At 39.6% G+C, this 17,215-nt stretch overlaps 1 protein-coding gene across 4 annotated transcripts in view; it reads right to left on the bottom strand.

The window, feature by feature from the left end:
• Positions 1-3,363: 3,363 nt before the first annotated feature.
• Positions 3,364-17,215, bottom strand: part of AGO2 (argonaute RISC catalytic component 2) — a 54,643-nt gene continuing 40,791 nt past the window's right edge. For all 4 annotated transcript variants that reach the window (XM_061374160.1, XM_061374159.1, XM_061374161.1 and 1 more), the window contains 9 exons: positions 16,227-16,360; positions 14,705-14,889; positions 12,729-12,888; positions 10,546-10,636; positions 9,612-9,806; positions 8,022-8,156; positions 6,280-6,381; positions 5,267-5,466; positions 3,364-4,932 (listed from right to left, as the gene is read on the bottom strand). In XM_061374160.1, the coding sequence (XP_061230144.1) occupies positions 4,824-4,932; positions 5,267-5,466; positions 6,280-6,381; positions 8,022-8,156; positions 9,612-9,806; positions 10,546-10,636; positions 12,729-12,888; positions 14,705-14,889; positions 16,227-16,360 (1,311 nt within the window). In that variant the 3' untranslated portion in view covers positions 3,364-4,823. The remainder of the gene's footprint in view (positions 4,933-5,266; positions 5,467-6,279; positions 6,382-8,021; positions 8,157-9,611; positions 9,807-10,545; positions 10,637-12,728; positions 12,889-14,704; positions 14,890-16,226; positions 16,361-17,215) is intronic.

Raw genomic sequence — 17,215 nt, forward strand, 5'->3', positions numbered from 1 at the left:
ACCTGTTCACACTTCAAATACCAACATTCTTCCTCAAAAAGAAACAGGTACAGTAAAATAACCCTACAACAACCCATTCTATTTGGCTGGGGGATGTTAACACAGACCTTCCTCCTGCCCTTGCTCTCAGTTAAATTCCAGTGATTCGCTGGCATAAGAAATGTTGGGGGTTCTACAGGGGAGGTGCAGATGACCACCGTATTCGAGGAACCTACCGCTGCAGTAAGGACAGCAGCACTGGCAACAAGGTGCAAAGCCCTCCTGATTTTCTGCTGAACAGAAAGCCTTTGTGCATGTACATCTGACTTGAGATAACAGCTTCAGAAGCCTCTCAACTCAATTAGAAACTTCAGTCATTTCAGAAGGCAAGTGGGCACACAAGAACCTACCCTTCAGGAGCTGAAATGTAGAAATCCTTTTGGAAATACGATCTCTTTGTCTTACTTATAAAAGTGATCCACTAAGATGTGAGCAAGTTAAAAATGGGCAAGGGCCATGGGAATTACTGAGAGAGTCAGAACTGAAGTTAAACCTTCACAACCTTTTTGCTTTTACAATCAGGACACATTGCCTGGGGGCCTGGATGAAGTATTTGTTATGGATTATGGAAGTATTTATTAGGATTTCTTGTTTTAAGCATAAACTGCCCGTAAATTCTCCACACTGGCTCCAGCAGATTAAGACACACCTTTCCCTAACAATTGCAGCAAACAACAAACTCACCCAAAACCCAACAGATCTAGAAAGGAGGAAGTTCATGTGCCAGAGCTTTGGAAAGATGGAAGATCATTGATTGTGATTCAGCAAGCCAAATACGACTGCTGAAACAATCTAAACCAAACCAAGCCAAAATAAGGAGTTCTAACAAAAACAAGTGATCTCACGCCATACATCAGTGCATAGACACACACTAGAAGTGATAAGATTGCATAGGGCTATCTTGAATGCCAAACTCATATAAACACAGAGGCAAATCCACCTACTTTCAGCATTTCACAACAATACATTTCCTCCTAAGGATCAACTCAGGTGTTCCCTGGTGCTAGAAGAGGTGGACACTTTATTCTTCTGTTCAGCCACAGGAACAGAAAGTTCCAAACCCAAGCAAACAATTATTGTGTAATGTTTTGCACGTAATATAAAAGTAATGATGAAAAGGACAATTTTTAAGTATTTTATGTTTGTTGATACTATTTTTCACCTCCCAAAGAGCAACTGCTCTTGCCACAGAACCCCATGCTTCAGAAAGGCTCTTTTAGAGATGTCTGGTCCAGCCACATGCCCAAAGCAGGTCCAGCGAGCTGAGACTGTGCCAGGACCCATCCAGCCAAGTCTGAGCCTCTCTGAAGACAGATTCCACAACCAATTTTCAATCTTGGAATATTTTTTGTTTCAACAGTGTTACCATTTCCATGAAAACCAGAATCAGAGAAAACTAAACCCAGAGCAGGCACTCAGTTCATCTCTCAAGCACATTCCTTTAAAACTCAAGAAATGGCATGGTACTGGCAGTGATCAGTTTATCCATCACACTGCTCACACCTGCATGGGAAATAAGGTGGTTTTGTCACTTCTAAGCACCAGGACAACCCGCATCAGTGGCTGAACTCAAGGACAAGGTCATTGCCAGGAACATAAAGAGCAGGAGGAAGGCAAGGGATGAGGTCCTGCTCAGCAATCTCTTACAATGGAAGTCATGCAAGGGATGATTAAAACCCCATCTGCCAGAGGGTAACGCACATTTGGTTATTGCTGACCTGAACTGCATAGTGACTTAGTGGTTAACTACCTCAGCTGCAACTTCAACAGCAGGAATGTGTGTGAGAGACATCTTGAGCTGTATGTTTACCTGAGATATTGCTGTTCTTACAAGACACATGGGAGGTAAGAAAGAAAAAGACCCTAACAGTATGGGTTTAGGTGCTCTGGTAGGGTTTCTTGACAGGAGACACTTTTGAATATGTAATTTATACTAAAAGTGTTCCCAAAAAGGTAGCTGCTGGACTTAGAGCACATTGTATTTTTCAGAGTATAAACTTTTATCAATATGTTTTTAGAAAAAGGCTTTAAATTATCCACTAATTCACCACTTGCAGGGGAAGGAGGAGAGAGGAAAGGAGGGAGAAATAAAGCCATAAAGAATTAGCAGTATTAAGAGGATTAAAACAATTGTAAAAGGTAAAAATGTGCTTAGCCTGAAATGCACAGAACCATCCCAAGTTCTTCATGCTCAGGGAAGGAAAGCTACATAAAATTCCTTGTTTCCAAGAGCATACACAGACAATGGCTACTCTCAGATTAAGTGTCTGCCTAATACTTCTTTTCTCACAACAAGGAGCTGCAACAAGTATTCCAGCCCAAAGACTGCATCCTGAACAGGATGCAGCAAAGTCCACAGTCTGCTTGAGAGATAAGATTTGAGGTCAAGACAGATTCTGCCCTCCCCACTCCATCTGACCACCTGCATAAGCCATTTACTATTCCAGATCTGCACGGAGAGGGCAGAGAAGGAATTTCACATCCAAGAGGTCTCTGCATAACAAACATCAAATAAACTAAATGGAGTCTTAAAAGGGTTGATTTTTTTTCCTATTTGTTAAGAATAATTCATATAAAAAATAATTCTTATATAAAACTCTGCCAAATTAAAATCTTCACTGAAGTATGAAACCTCTCAAGCAAACGCACAGAGAAGTGCCACACATCCACCATGGAAAGGCTGGAACACAGAAAGACGGACAATGTGACCTGGAATTTGCTTTCTGTTATACCAGCATTTAAACTCTGGATTTACATTTAAAACCTGGATTTACATAACTATGACCAAGAAGAAAATCTGACCCAGCAGCCTAATCACCAAGTTAGAATAATACAATGAACCTATTAATAGGTTTTACAGTGTTATTTCACCTAAACAACACACAAGGTGAAGATCTGATCTTGCACAAAGTTATGTACCTAAAACTCTTTATGCAGCAAAGGTTGGGCATTTTCTAGCTTATTCAACAGCAACTGGTTAGAGTTTATCTGCTGTATGGCACAGACCTCTGTATTGGTTAAAGCTACTCGCCCGTTTGAGTGGCTAGAGGTAAATGTATTCAAAACAGTGACTGAGCATCTGCTGAGAGAGAAGGGAAAAGGTGAAGCAAAATGGATCAGTGGAAGAGAACGACGTGTAAAACCTGCCTCATAGCATGTTACTTCAGTTATCTAAGAAAATAAACAAAATCAAGTCAGCATAAACAAGTTCCTTGGGCTTCTTCCATTTTCTGCTTGTGGCATCATCATTAGTGCAATGGTTTACGTATGTATTATGGTTTGTTATGAATCCAGTGTGCAAACTAACAGAAGCGTTTGTCTAACAATGCTCAGTTTTAATTCCTGCTTCTCCTAAGAGAATGGCAAAACTCTCACATTTACTATTGACCTTATGCATAACGAAGAGAGTTTCATCTCCCTTCATAAGTAAACTTCAGTTTCCTAAGATTTCTCTTTACTGCATAGATACTGACTTCTGTCTCAATCACAGTGAGCCACTCTCCTCTACCAGAGGTCCTGCTTCACCAATACTCAACATATAAATAACATACAATTGGTTTGTGCTTGAATGAATGTAGAATGTTGGTCTTGTGTGCGTCTCTGAACTGCACAGGTACAACCTGCTGTGTCGCGTGCACGCTTAAAAAGCCTTTCTACAAGTTACAAGCTACACAATATACACTGCCTGGATCTCTGAACTCTCCCAAAGTTGATTGCATATTTTTGCACTTGAAGAGTAATGTCCCCATGATAACATTTTCATTTTCAAATCCAAAGCATTCTTGATATGTTAACAGAAGTATAATGAGCACTCCTTAGTAAATAAAAATAAATAATAGCATCTAGTCTATCACATTAATACTGTGAAACATATATAAAATTTACATTAACTCAAACAACAGTGAAAAAGGATTGTACTGTATTTCTCACCACAGACCCGTATTCTTTAAAGACTTTGGAAAGGTAAATGTCACAGTCCTGGATGACAAACCCTAACGTTAGCTGTCAGTGTGATTCTAAAAAACTCCTTACAAATCGGGTTTTCAATGGCACATTGTCTTTTGCCAATCCAAGTGGACCTATGAAAAGCTTAGGTATGAGTTCAGTCTTTGCTTTAAAATTCTTAAGTCTATGAAAAACATTTTCAAATGCAGCACAATAAAAAACATTCAAGAACAAGCTTCAGAAAATACATTTGCCCTTAGACACACAGAGCAGGATCTTTGTAAGACAGTGGAAAACCAGGATTTTGTCACTCTTTTCTTTTGAAAAATAACAATTTTGTAAATGCATCCAGAATAATCAAGGCTTCATCAAGAGTCCAAAAAATGCTTTGCTTTCCTTTGTATTAAAAGCTAATTCATGGTATTTTAGCCCAAACTTGAGTATGAATTAGATCTGTCCAAATTATTAAAAGCAATTCAATGAATAGCAAACTGAATGAGGAGGTTTGGGGGTTGCTTTTTTGTTTTTTTTTCCCTAAGCCCTGAGATCACAGCTCTTGATTCAATTATAAAATAAGGGTCTGTTTTATAGCAAGCAGCTTAGAGACTTTTGGCAAACCACATTTCTAACAATAGTGGGGTTTGGTACAAGAATGCAGTTCATAATCGAGTCTGAAATTCTGGACGGAAGGCTTGCTTGTAAATGGGAAAGGAAAAGAATTCAGATGCATCACTCATTGCTGGCTGTCACTGTAGCTTGGGCAACTGTTGGTCTAAGTGCAGCTGGTCTCATGTGAATCCAACTCTGTATTGTACTGAGTCGCTAAACATTAAAACATGTCAAGCAAAGTACATAGTGCGCAACGTGTCCTGATGAACTTGAACTGCTTTAGCAAGTGCTTGATGATCTCTGCCATTACTCTGACCGGAGGTGTGGCTTCCTTCAGCACTGCAAGAGATTGGGGGGGGGGGGGGGAACAAAAAGGTTGGAGGGAAGAGAAACCCTATTTAATCCCCCTGTCCTTGCATATGGTGGTGTTTCATTCATTTGTTCTGAATAGAATGGTCAGAAGTTAATTACCCTTAAAACACCACTGAGGTTCTGAAAGCAAAAGAAGCACAGAAGCAAATGGAACATTTGCCTTTTTCCACAGTTATCATTCAGTGGTAAGACCAAATCTACCCTCGAACTGCTGAGGATACTACTGACCCCAGAATTAGCAAGCCCACCTCCTTCCTGCTTCCTTTCCAATTCTGTTATAATTCAAAACTATGTAACTTACCTATCGTGTTCCTTATCCACCAGATGATACCGGGCTCTGAAGGCAACCAGATGAGCATAATATGCTGGTGCAGGGATGGAAACAGAACGAGTACAACGTACATACGTGTGACACAGCTGATAGGTGAGAATCTGCAGTTCATCTGAAGAGAAACGATTGTCATCCCAGAGGACATGGTAATGAGAAGGTCTGCTTGTTCCCTGAAGGCAGATCACACACAGGATGTCAGCATTTCAAACACAGCTCTTTACGTTCCCACCTCTGCAGGACAACTGCAGTAAAACCAGACCCTTCCTCAAAAATCATGTGTGAGCAATTCCACATCCTTCAGCAAAGTTTTGCTTTAAAAAGGCAAACCACCTCCCTCCTTGCCCCCCACAGAACTAATCCCTTTGCATTTCCAGATAGGATTGCGTTTTCAAGGATTTCATCCCTGTTACTGAAATTAAGTGATATTATGGAAGTGAGCTTTTGTCTTGTAAACTCAACTTTGACAAAAAGCCATCGTATAAAGTATCTTTAGGCAAAACATTAACAGCTCACAGCAATCTAACTTGTGACCCTGTTGACAGTCAAATTTTAAAACTCTGGATAAAAGCATATTCAGTACTGTTGCTGTTTAATAGCTTCTGCTCCTGACTGGGAAGTAGAAATCACAAGAAAACGTGAAATTACAATGGTACTATCTAAATGTAGTTGTTTCCTAGGAACCAGATGCACATTTTAAGTGATCTTAATGAAAGAGGCAGCTATGCAAGATAGTCCAACCACTTCCGACCATTCAAAGCAGTACACAGGAGAGAAGCACAATAAACTAAATGCGCAGGGTATGCTTTGTAACTACTTAGTTTCATCGTTTCTGTTAGACTTTAATCATGACAGAAGAGCACTGTGGATGGCACAGAAGCTGAAACACACACATGAAAGTTGTACCCTTTGTCTCCTGTGCAAAGAACACAGAAAATACCAACAACCAGTGTTTGAAGGTTACCATCCCACACAAAGTGCAGTACCTGAATACCAGCGTGACTACACAGGTAAAAGTCAAACTCGGATGGATGGGTGATTTTTGTGTCCACTGTGGTACCAGCTGGAATGTTTCCACTTTTTCCAACCTGTGTGAACAGAAAATGCCAAGACAATAAGGCACACACAGAGTTTGTCCTTTGCAGCTGCATAGTAAGGAAAAACCATGAGAAAACAAAAATAGTGAAAAGCAAAATGAAAAAAATGAGCAAAACTGAAATAACTGAAGTTTTGCTCAACTGAAAACTGGAATCTCTACTATGGAGGGGAAAAAGAGCTGCAAAACCTTCTTAGAAGTTAGAATCATAGAATAGAATCATAGAATAGTTAGGGTAGGAAAGGACCTTAAGATCATCCTGTTCCAACCTCCCTGCCATGGGGCAGGGACACCTCACACTAATCCATGTCACCCAAGGCTCTGTCCAACCTGGCCTTGAACACTGCCAGGGATGGAGCATTCACAACTTCCCTGGGCAACCCAATCCAGTGCCTCACCACCCTAACAGGAAAGAATTTCCTCCTTATATCCAATCTAAACTTCCCCTGTTTCAGTTTTAATCCACAGATTAGCTTTTCTGATTAATGTGAAAAGAATTTCATGCAACTCATATGTCAATTTCTTTCCATCTTCCTACCCCAGGACAGGTTATTCTCCTCTAACGTTTCTTGTTTATACCTGAAAGAGGACACCTGTAAGATAGGCCTCCTGTTCCCTCAAAACCACTTTACTTAAAAGCAGAACTTTATAATACTCTTTAAAATCAGCTTAACAACTGTTATCATAGTACGTTATCAATATAAAAACCACCTTCATGGCAGCATTTAAAGTTATTTTTGCCTTGAATCCTACTGGGCTTCAAATGCTCACAGAGAAGCCTGACAGAAGGAAGAACAACATGAAAAAACTCATCTGTGAAAAGAGGTTTGCCATTGGGAACTCTTCACTTACAGCAATGACTCCATCCCAGACTTGAGGAATCTCCTCTCCACCCAGAAAGGTGGAATCAAGTAATTCTACCTGTACCTCACACAGATACAGTAACAGCTGAGAAACACTCATGAAACCATTTGAGATTTTCAGTACTACAAATATTGTACTGGTACCAAAGGTGATACCAAAACAAACTCCACATGTCTGACATTAGACACCCAAGATACCTTAAAGGTAGCAATAATGGAAAAGAAAGTATGCTCAAAGTGTAGGGTTCACCTTACCTAATAATTTGTCTACTCTGCAGGTGTCTACAGCTGCTGGTAACCCAAGAGTAACTCTCTAGTCAACAGCAACCAAACCAGTGAACTCACTAGTGCTAGAATCACAAGAAATGTGCCTTAAAGCACAGTTGGAAATACTAGACAGATCTCCATTTGCAACAGAGTGCCTACAACTCCAGATGTAAACATCTGCATTATAAACCCTTCACTACTCAGATTAATCTCAACCCTTGAGGATCTTCAGACAGTAAAACTAAGGAAAAGAAGCCTGAAAACTGATAAACTTAAAGGCTGAACAGACTTGTTGAAAAGCAAATCCTGCTGATGGTTCATAAAAGTTTCTTAGCAGTTTATTATATGGGACACAAAATGAAGGTTTTCCTTTCCAGGTAAAAAGATTTTGCCCACTGTATTATGCAGCTCTTCAAACAAGTGTCTTACTACCCAAACATGGAGTAAGTAACAGGGAACTTGGCTGCCTGCTACATACTTGCTGGTCCCAATTAGAACATACCCGTTCATTTTTATCTGTACAGAAGAGTCTGGTGTGATGCCTTTTCTGCACAACTATGAAAGTAATTCCAGGCTGGTAATCCTTTTCTAGTTTAATGCATGCTTCTCTGATAGCCAGCAACTCATGATGGAGGACCTGAAACATAAACACAGGGATGCATGATAAATACGAAAGATAGTTATCTCTTACTCCTATTTATCTACAGATGACTCTTATTTATCATGTTCCTTTCTTCACTCAGAGTAATGAGATGTCAAAGCATGCAGCATCAAACTCTCATCTCTTCACTTAATGAGAACAAATTAAATCACCAGTTTCCTGAGCCAGGCAAAGAGCTGGTTCCATATTTGTTCAGCTCCAAGCACAAGGCTTGGACTAATAAGCTGAATGTCAAAATCTTCTTAACTGCCAAATACAAATGAACATTTAATTAGGCTGGTGAATATACAACAGCCTCATTATTTTTCAGGCTAGCACAAGGGATACAATCCAGAATTGCTCAACTGTATGCTCTTTCCCAGCTTTGTGAAGTCTCCGGGCAGGACTGCAGGCATCAGTAAGAATGGAGAAGGGAAAGGCAATAGAACAAAAAGCAGTTATTTGGGATTTGGATTAATTATAAAGTAATCACTGAAAAACGGGAAAAAAAATTATCAAAAGTTCATACTAAGATTATTTTATTAACTCAAGTTTACCAAGTGATCTTTACTTCCTTTGCCTTAGATTTTGAGAAATTCACTAAATTCTGTATCTTTAAATTTACACATAAAAATAGAGGAAAGTGTATGTAAATATCTTTAAAATTTACAGAATCACAAAATGGTTTGGGTTGGAAAGGATCTTAAAATCATCCAGTTCCAACCCCCTGCCATGGGCAGCGATGCCTCACTAAACTATGTCACCCAAGGCTCTGTCCACCCTGGCCTTGAACACTGCCGGGGTTGGAGCATTCACCACTTCTTTGGGCAACCTGTTCCAGGCCTCACCACCCTCACAGTGAAAAGCTTCTTCCTTATAGCCAATCTAAACTTCCCTTGTTTCAGTTTGAACCCATAAAGGAAAATATTTCATAAAATATGGTACTTGTAAGCAAACAAAAGAATTACAAGAAGGTATATGTTGAATTTCGTCAGGAATGAATTAAAAGTGACAATGTGAAAATACAGCATTTATTAATCCTGGTTAAAAAAATAGGAAAAGTAGCTTACACTTTTCATTTCAAAATAGTCCAAGTTCAATGGGGTACAGCTGGACTAATGTATCTTGGGCAGGTCACAGATACTGAACTTAACTTGACTGCTAGAAGTATATTTGATCATTTGTAATTTTGCAAAAGGAAGAATTTCAAAGGGAAAATATTCCAAAGGGAAATAATGCAAACTGAAGTATCATTTTATTATTCCATGACTTTAAAGAAGGAAAGTATTAAACACAAAGCTCATGAAAGATGTGAAAGCAGTTTCCCTGCTCTGCTTGGTTAGAATGCAATTAATTTGTAGAGGGCATACTTCTTTTCAGAACTCCAATTACATAAAGCTTCTTTACTACCAGAAACCTACATTATCAAAACCTCAACAAGAAAAACCTAACCTGTTGAAACTGCCCCTCGGAAACACCATCTCTGTAGAAGATGATACGAGTTGGTTTAAATCGAGTTGATTTGTAGAACTGAATAAGCAGCTCCCTGACCATGGCAGCCAAATCTTGGATGATTTCTTGGCGGTGCTGCTGGACCCGAACAGTGGCACAGTATCGGTTAGGATGAGCATCCATGCTTCCTACAACCTGTTGGAGAACATGCTTAGTATCAGACCCCTCAAAGCACTTTATTAAAGGTATTTCATGAGGTAAGTGCACTTGCTTTCTAACAGTATCTTGTAAACTAAGTGGTTGACCTAGCAAAGATGGAGTCGAATTCACACCCTGCAAGTCAGTTAAAACACAAATTGCTTGCCAATGGAAGGCTTTTAAAACAGTTATTTGTGTATTTAGCACCACAGATAACATACTGCACCAAACAGCTTCATTATTCAATAAGCCAGAGCAGGCACTACAGGTGTTTTAGCATCATGCAGTCAAAGGCCATTCCCCGGAGATTTTCATTCCCAGCATTTCCAAGAGATTACTGCACATTTTGTGGTATGAGGAAGCTTCAATCACCCAAAACTACAACTAAGCCAACCCAGCTCCCCAGCAGTAATGGATAAAGTCTTAACATTTTTAACTGCTGAATAAGCAGATTTAAACATGCACCAACTCATTACTGCTGCTGATAAATAGCAGCTAATAGAAAAGCTCCTCTATGTAGCAGCAGCCCAGGCATTTTACAAGCTACTATACACATGTAAGGAATTAGTAATGGAGCAAGTTCTCTGAAGTTTATTAGATCCCTGCAGAAAAGTCATTTATAACACTATAACTGGAGAGAAGAAATGGACCACAAAAGAATTGAAACCAATGAAATGCATTGGAGATGAACAGCAGGACAGAGCGGGGGTTAAAGATCATTACACAATTTACTCACTGCAGCAATGGAAGGCTTTTTTCCATCTCCAGCTGGAGGATGAGTTACATCTGCACCAAGGAATATGACGGGTTGTTGAAACACTGGTGGTCTGATCAAAGAGAAAGAAAACTTGGAAAAGCAGCAAAGCTTATGCTTAATAAAGCATATTATAAATAGGTAAATTGCACTTTATACCCTTGCAGTGAATTAGTGAACAATCTGCACATCCAAACTGGCCTTGGTATCATAGCTATTACTTTAAAAGTAGATTATCCTGAAGAAAACTATCCTTTCCCAAGGGAAGCTGTGGCTGCCCCATTCTTGCCAGTGTTCAAGGCCAGGCTGGACAGGGCTTGGAGCAACCTGCTCTAGTGGAGGGTGTCCCTGCCTGTGGCAGGGGACTGGAACTGGATGATCTTAAGGTCCCTTCCAATCCAATCCTATGATTCTATGAAGGCTTTAAGCAAACCTTTAAGATATCAATCACTGCACCAGGGGTAGAACACCAAAAGACTAGACTGGAAGTTTTAAATTTCAGCTCTTTAGCTTCTTAAACTTCAACTCTATTCCTTAATAAAATGATTTTAAACAAGAAATCTTAGGCCAGCAGAATCTGTGTATGTGGGTGTGTGGGGAATGGTGATGTACATTCAGCTGTTTTCAGACCTTCTCTAAAAAGGCATTTGAAGGTAATTATAGCACTGGAACTCACAATGCAATTATACAAATAAAAAGCTGTTCTGCTCCCGTCCCCTCTACCAACAGAAAATAACAGAGTTCTGGTTTAAATATCCCAATCCTGCATTTTTCCAGAATGCTCAGGTGTGGTGTGTAGTGGTGCCATTTTCCCCCCCTTAACTCCATTTTCACAAATGCAGTTCCTTGGTACAGTGAACAGAAATCACCTTTCTGGCCACATTATTGTTGTCAACCCACACCACTTAACAGAGGCCTTATGTTTATGAAAAAGGAGCATAGAACTACTTATATGATGTGTGTGTGCTTCTATTTTGTTTCCACAGCAATATCTTTAGCTCCTTTCTGAGAAACAAAACTAAAACCAAAGACCCAAACACCCCACTGTGCCTTTCTCTAATTCATGCTCTGTAATATAAGGATTTTATTTAACAGGAGCCTGCAGCAAGCACACAACCCAGGCTGAGTGTATTTAGCTCAAGAAACAGGATTTAACAAACAATATATATATCCCTTCTGATAACATGTTCTTCTTTTTCCTCCCTAAGTTCTTAATTTCACCTTCTGGCGAGCCTAAGTATATCGAAGTGAAACTTTGCTTATCTGGGCCAAACAGAACTCCGACTTCTTTAAAACAGGCTCCCAAGAAGGATGCAGCAGATCCTACCCTGAGCTCCCTCTACTTACTGAAATGCAATGATAGCAAAATGCCATCTTTTTACTGATGTAAAACCTAGTTGTTTGCTTTGATTCAAGTGACTTTCTATCTCTTTATGCACTGCTCCTCTATCCTGCATAGCCAAAAGCTGTTATCTTGCTTTCTTCCATTAGGATTTCTTGTCACTGATTTTTCAGTAAAGCTTTTAATTACTTTCAGTTTAAGAACATTTGATTTCAGACAAAGACTAAATCTGGTTTGTGTATCAACAGCAAGGTCCTTTCCTTTTTTACAAAAATATATATATTTCACTCCCACTCACCTCCATGCAGGACTTCAGTGACACATCAGATACACAATTCAGTAGTATCAAAGGAACTTCACGGAACATAGTAACAGTATAACTAGGACTTATCAATGTAATATTAAGAAACTGCAAGGTAAACTGGACCTGAAAACCAGTTAAAGAGTTTTCTGCTCCCAGCTTGTTTTTTTCAATGTCTATGTAAGTGAAGATATACAATAAAACAAAGAATCTTGACCACAAACTATAAGTAAAAGGCACTTCTATTCAAGACAGTCACCATTCGCTTCTGAAAACTCAAGGCAAGTAAAACATCACAAGCGTTCCATTCAAGTGGAAGCTGTACACTTCAATGGTCAGACTGAAATAACAACACTGTTACTACAGATGTCAACTGGAACACATATTCCTCTCCAGTCTCTGTAACCCAAGAGTCACATAAACTACAGTGCTATGGTAACAGATGAAGCACCTAGTTATCCTAGTACGACCTATGTTCTCCTTACACTACAATTCCCCCTTCCTCTCTGATAGCTGGCTTACCTTCCCTGTGGCAGTAGAATGTTATTCACACCTCCTAACTTGACATTGATTTTCAAGCAAAGGTTGGACAGAGTCTGTGGTGTTGTTCTTTGCACGTTTTTCATCTGGACACACTGCGTAGCCATTCCCAGCACGGTGTCACCAACACGCTTCACCTCCGCTGCAGAACAAATTACGACCAATAAATACTTGCATATGGCAAGACAAACAACACAAGAGACCTTCAGTGACAATGGACTACACACAGAGATTTAGCAAAGTGGTCTTTAAGCTTAAAGGAACATGGAGAAACATAACCCCCAAACCCAGCCTTCAATGTGTCCTGCTCCACTTGCCAACAGCACAGTCACTGGATCCTAAATATAATTAAAAGGCACCACTGGTTTGTTTTAACTATGATTTTTCTTTAAATGACACTAACTGTAATTTTAGAATAACAGTGGTTTATTATCAGTATGGAAAAGCCTTTGGCCAATGGAGCTGTAATGTGAAAAGTATGATGATGATAAGCACTTGTTTCATTCTTAAACACCAGACCAGTGACACAAACTTCATATTAATGTGCTAAGTAACATTCAGCCAACAGTTTATCAGTTCACCACTTGCAGAAGTGGCCACTTCACCAAAAGATGGCCCATAAAATCTCCAAAAGGAACTTATTAAGAACTGTATTGTTCAAAAGGTCAAAACAAATCCTATTGTTAACAACAAAAGTAAGGCTTAAAGGCTTTAAAAGAGCCATACTCAGAAGACATTCAGGCTCCAAGACAGGCTTAGAAAAGATGCAGCCCTTCCTCTGGCAACAGGAGATGGAAAGAGGCTTTCTGAGGAGCAGGGTGAGGCGAGGAGAAAATACAAGACTGTGGCTATAGGAAGAGCAAGAGCATGGGAGAATACAGGGAGAAAACAAAGAGAGATGATTAGAGGGGGCAGCAAGAACTGTAATTAAAGATAATGACAAGGAAAGCAGATGTGAGTGGTACCACATCCTCTTAGTGGTTAAGTAAAGAGTCCCCTTTTAATGCCAAGCAGGAAAAGTGAAAATGTCATTTTGCACTGAATTTCTATTGAACAAATTAGAGACGAGCCACTTGCTTTGCAAGGAAGCTTCCTTCTTAAATCTCTATTTTCATCTTAGATGAGATAATCTTGGGAGAAGAAAGTTAGGAAATTATTTTCTGTTGTATTAAATTTGCGAGGGATGGGATAAACCAAATCTGCAGCTGCTTGGTAGATCTGAGCCATTAGAGAAGAGATAGTCCATGAAGCTACAGAAGAAAATAGTGGATGGTGCTGCAACTGGGCAAGGTAAGTGAAAGGAGGAGGAAGGCAGGACAGGAAACCAACCAATCTTGCTATAGTAAAAGCTAGCTGAAAACCAAAATGCACTGTTTATCTAAATCATACTAAAACCTATGTGTATGCACTATGTAAAGTGTCAGTTTGCCTCCACAAAGACCAGCTGAAGTTGCTGAGTTCTCACCATCTGATCCTCACAACCCAAGAGTTAAAAAACTGAAATAGGAAAAGGAAGTGATTGGCACGAATCTTCTCTTTCAGTCAGCTTCTTCTGCCAAAGGGTGATGGCATGAGTAAGCACAGATTCTTGAGGTCATTACTTCTTCGATCACTTGGAATTTGAGCACACAAGTTATAGAAAATGTATTGTAATCCCCGACATATCAATCTAATCAATTTCACAAAAGCCCTCGTTTAGCTTTCTCCCTCATTGCATCTCAAATGCAGCCAACAGGAAGAATGTGGAAGAGCAAATTAAAAGCATAGACAAAACTAATGAAAAGAATTAAGGACTTCATATAAAACATCACACAGCACAAGGAGAATAAAAATCATTTATAGCCCATTCCCTAAATGGAATTGATGTAGTTAAAATACAATTAAACTTCTCTCATTGCTTCACCAAAGAGACACGAAGTTGTGTCTGAAACACACACACAGGACTTGCACTTACTGACCATAGACTGGTGTTTTTCCTGGCAAAATTACTACCACGAGCTGCAACCCAGTGTAAGTGTTCTTGAGGTGTCTGAACATGGGCTCCACACTGTCAGCTCCCTGGGCATATTTACAGAAGCACGGCTGCCCCTGGATTGGCATTCCTGCATCTCTGGAAATCTTCCTTAGTTGTTCTGTAAAGGACCTAAGGGATGGAAATGAACACACTTTATCCTCAGGTAGCAAAATTCACCTTGATTTTTGTTCTTATTTTTAATGGAACAGCCCTGTTGAACTTGCAGAGACGAGCTGTCCAAAAAGCTGGGAATTTCCTCCAGTGCATCTTTAAATTGATTATCCCTATGTAGTCCCTGAAGGAAAGACAGGGGAAGATGAGGAAATACAGAGTATAAATGACACTATTACTAAAAACTTCATTTCCAAAGCAAATTCCACCTTATTTGATCTTTCTGTGGGAGGTAAGCTACTTTCTGCCAAAACACTGCAATGATGATCCTTTGGATAGCCTGCTCTACCATACTTCCATGTGGTATCACCACTACCTGAATGTTGGGAGTTCCTCCTTTATTTTGTTGAGGAAACAACCAGCAGAAGTTACCAGCAATTGTGTCTCAGTGAACTGAACTAACATCAGTAATAATGCACAAGGAAACCTTGCTGGTTATCACAGAAAAGGTGTGCTCTGGACATTAAGATGAACCTTCTCCAAGGATGGTGCAAATATAAGTCATTCTCTGATGGAACTGGTCAGAACCAGAGACAACCTGATTTTCATAGACTCATGGAATGGTTTCTGTTGGAGGGGATACAGAGATCACTCAGTTCCAACCCCTGCCATGGGCAGGGACACCTACCACTAGACCAGGTTGCTCCAGGATGTCACTTTTAACATTCATGTATTTCATGGATGTTACATGGAATGTGTTTTAATGAATGAAAGAACTTGGTTTTCATGTTCCACCCAAAACAGATTAAACCAAATCTGGAAGTTTCATTCAACTACTCAAAGTCAACTGAACAACTAGTCCTACTCATCTTGCAAATGCAGCAACTTGCACATTACAGATACTCTAACAGGTAGAAGGTTGTGGACAACAGTCAGATTGCTTTTTAAAGCTTTCTTTTTAAGTAAGTTCTGCATGAATAAATCTATGCCATACAAGCCGGAAAAGAATCTAAGACAACACACGTGTTAGCTTTCACACTTGACAAATACTCCCTAATAAACACTTATAATTACATCCTTTCTCTAATCTTAAGGTATGCCCTAAGCCCTCACTGTCAGAAAACCTGCCACATAGTGTAAATCACTTTGGTAAGTCTGATATGGAGGATTTAATGATGATTAATTGATATCATAGTGGCATCATTCAAGGCAATGAGACAGAACTTCAGAAGCGCTGTTAAAGATTGACTGTCATCCATTAAACAATTTAACAGCACACATGTTCTAAGAAGTGAGATTATGGTATTTCCATACATAATAAATAAGAAAATCACGATCTTATGAAAAACACTTACTTAAGATGAACTTCAGTGCACTGGCGCTGGGGAGCAAAGCACGCGATTGCCCAAACCTTTATTTCAATTCCAGTGTGAAACTGTTTGTTCCTCATGTCCCAGACTCCTTGAACTGGTGTAGCAATTGCTTTATTCTGGAAGTGCAAGGAAAAAGAAAACTAAACACTAAGGCAAAAATTGATTCAAGCTAACATAAACCAGTCCTGCTTCTACTTTCCTCCACCTAGTAGGCAACTTCCATTCTGAAGTCTTTGTCTCCACTCCTCAAACATCTATCCTATCTTATAAAGTTCATTTTATCACTGTAGCAATCATTTTGCTGAAAAATAAAGCTCACATTGTTCATTTTTATTGCTGATGGTTTTATTTGGCTATATAAATCAGCAGCAGGTAGAAATTACATACAGATAGCAATCAGATTCACACTTGGTATGTAATGCTACTTCCACAGCGACTTTACAACCACTCAGTGAACCTTCCGGAGAGATTTAGTTTTATAAACCCTTTAAACATGACTAAGTAGAGGCAGTGGTTTCATGTCATTCACACAATCCCTATGGCAAAAAATGTGAACAAGCTCACAAAAGACGATCAGTTATTCAGCTTTGACCTGCACAACACTTTTCCTCTCTCCCATCAAGCAGACATTACTTTGATGGGTTATCTCGAGGACAAGGGATATACTGAGACAACTGAAGTAACTCTGGTGATGTTAGGTGCCTTACAAGGTAGGAGTATCCTGCAGATGTTTTAGACGAGCTCCCATGACGTCTGACTTCTCATTTAGCAGCAACAGCTAAAAGTTAGGGGTATTTTTCACGACACCCACACAAATTTCATAATTCATTTTGCAAAAGAGTTGTGTCTCTTGAAGACGTTACCTCCCCCATCATTTATTTCCATCATTCATCTGCCATTAAGCTCTTGTTCCCCTGCTGCCAGAATAGCTCATGAGAGCACTCTCTATAATGCGGATCATGCAAAGACTG

This window comes from Neopsephotus bourkii, unplaced genomic scaffold (assembly GCF_033783945.1).
Source record: "Neopsephotus bourkii isolate Nb327-2 ecotype Australia unplaced genomic scaffold, CSIRO-AGI_Nbou_v1 NB_1637, whole genome shotgun sequence".
NCBI lineage: Eukaryota > Metazoa > Chordata > Aves > Psittaciformes > Psittacidae > Neopsephotus > Neopsephotus bourkii.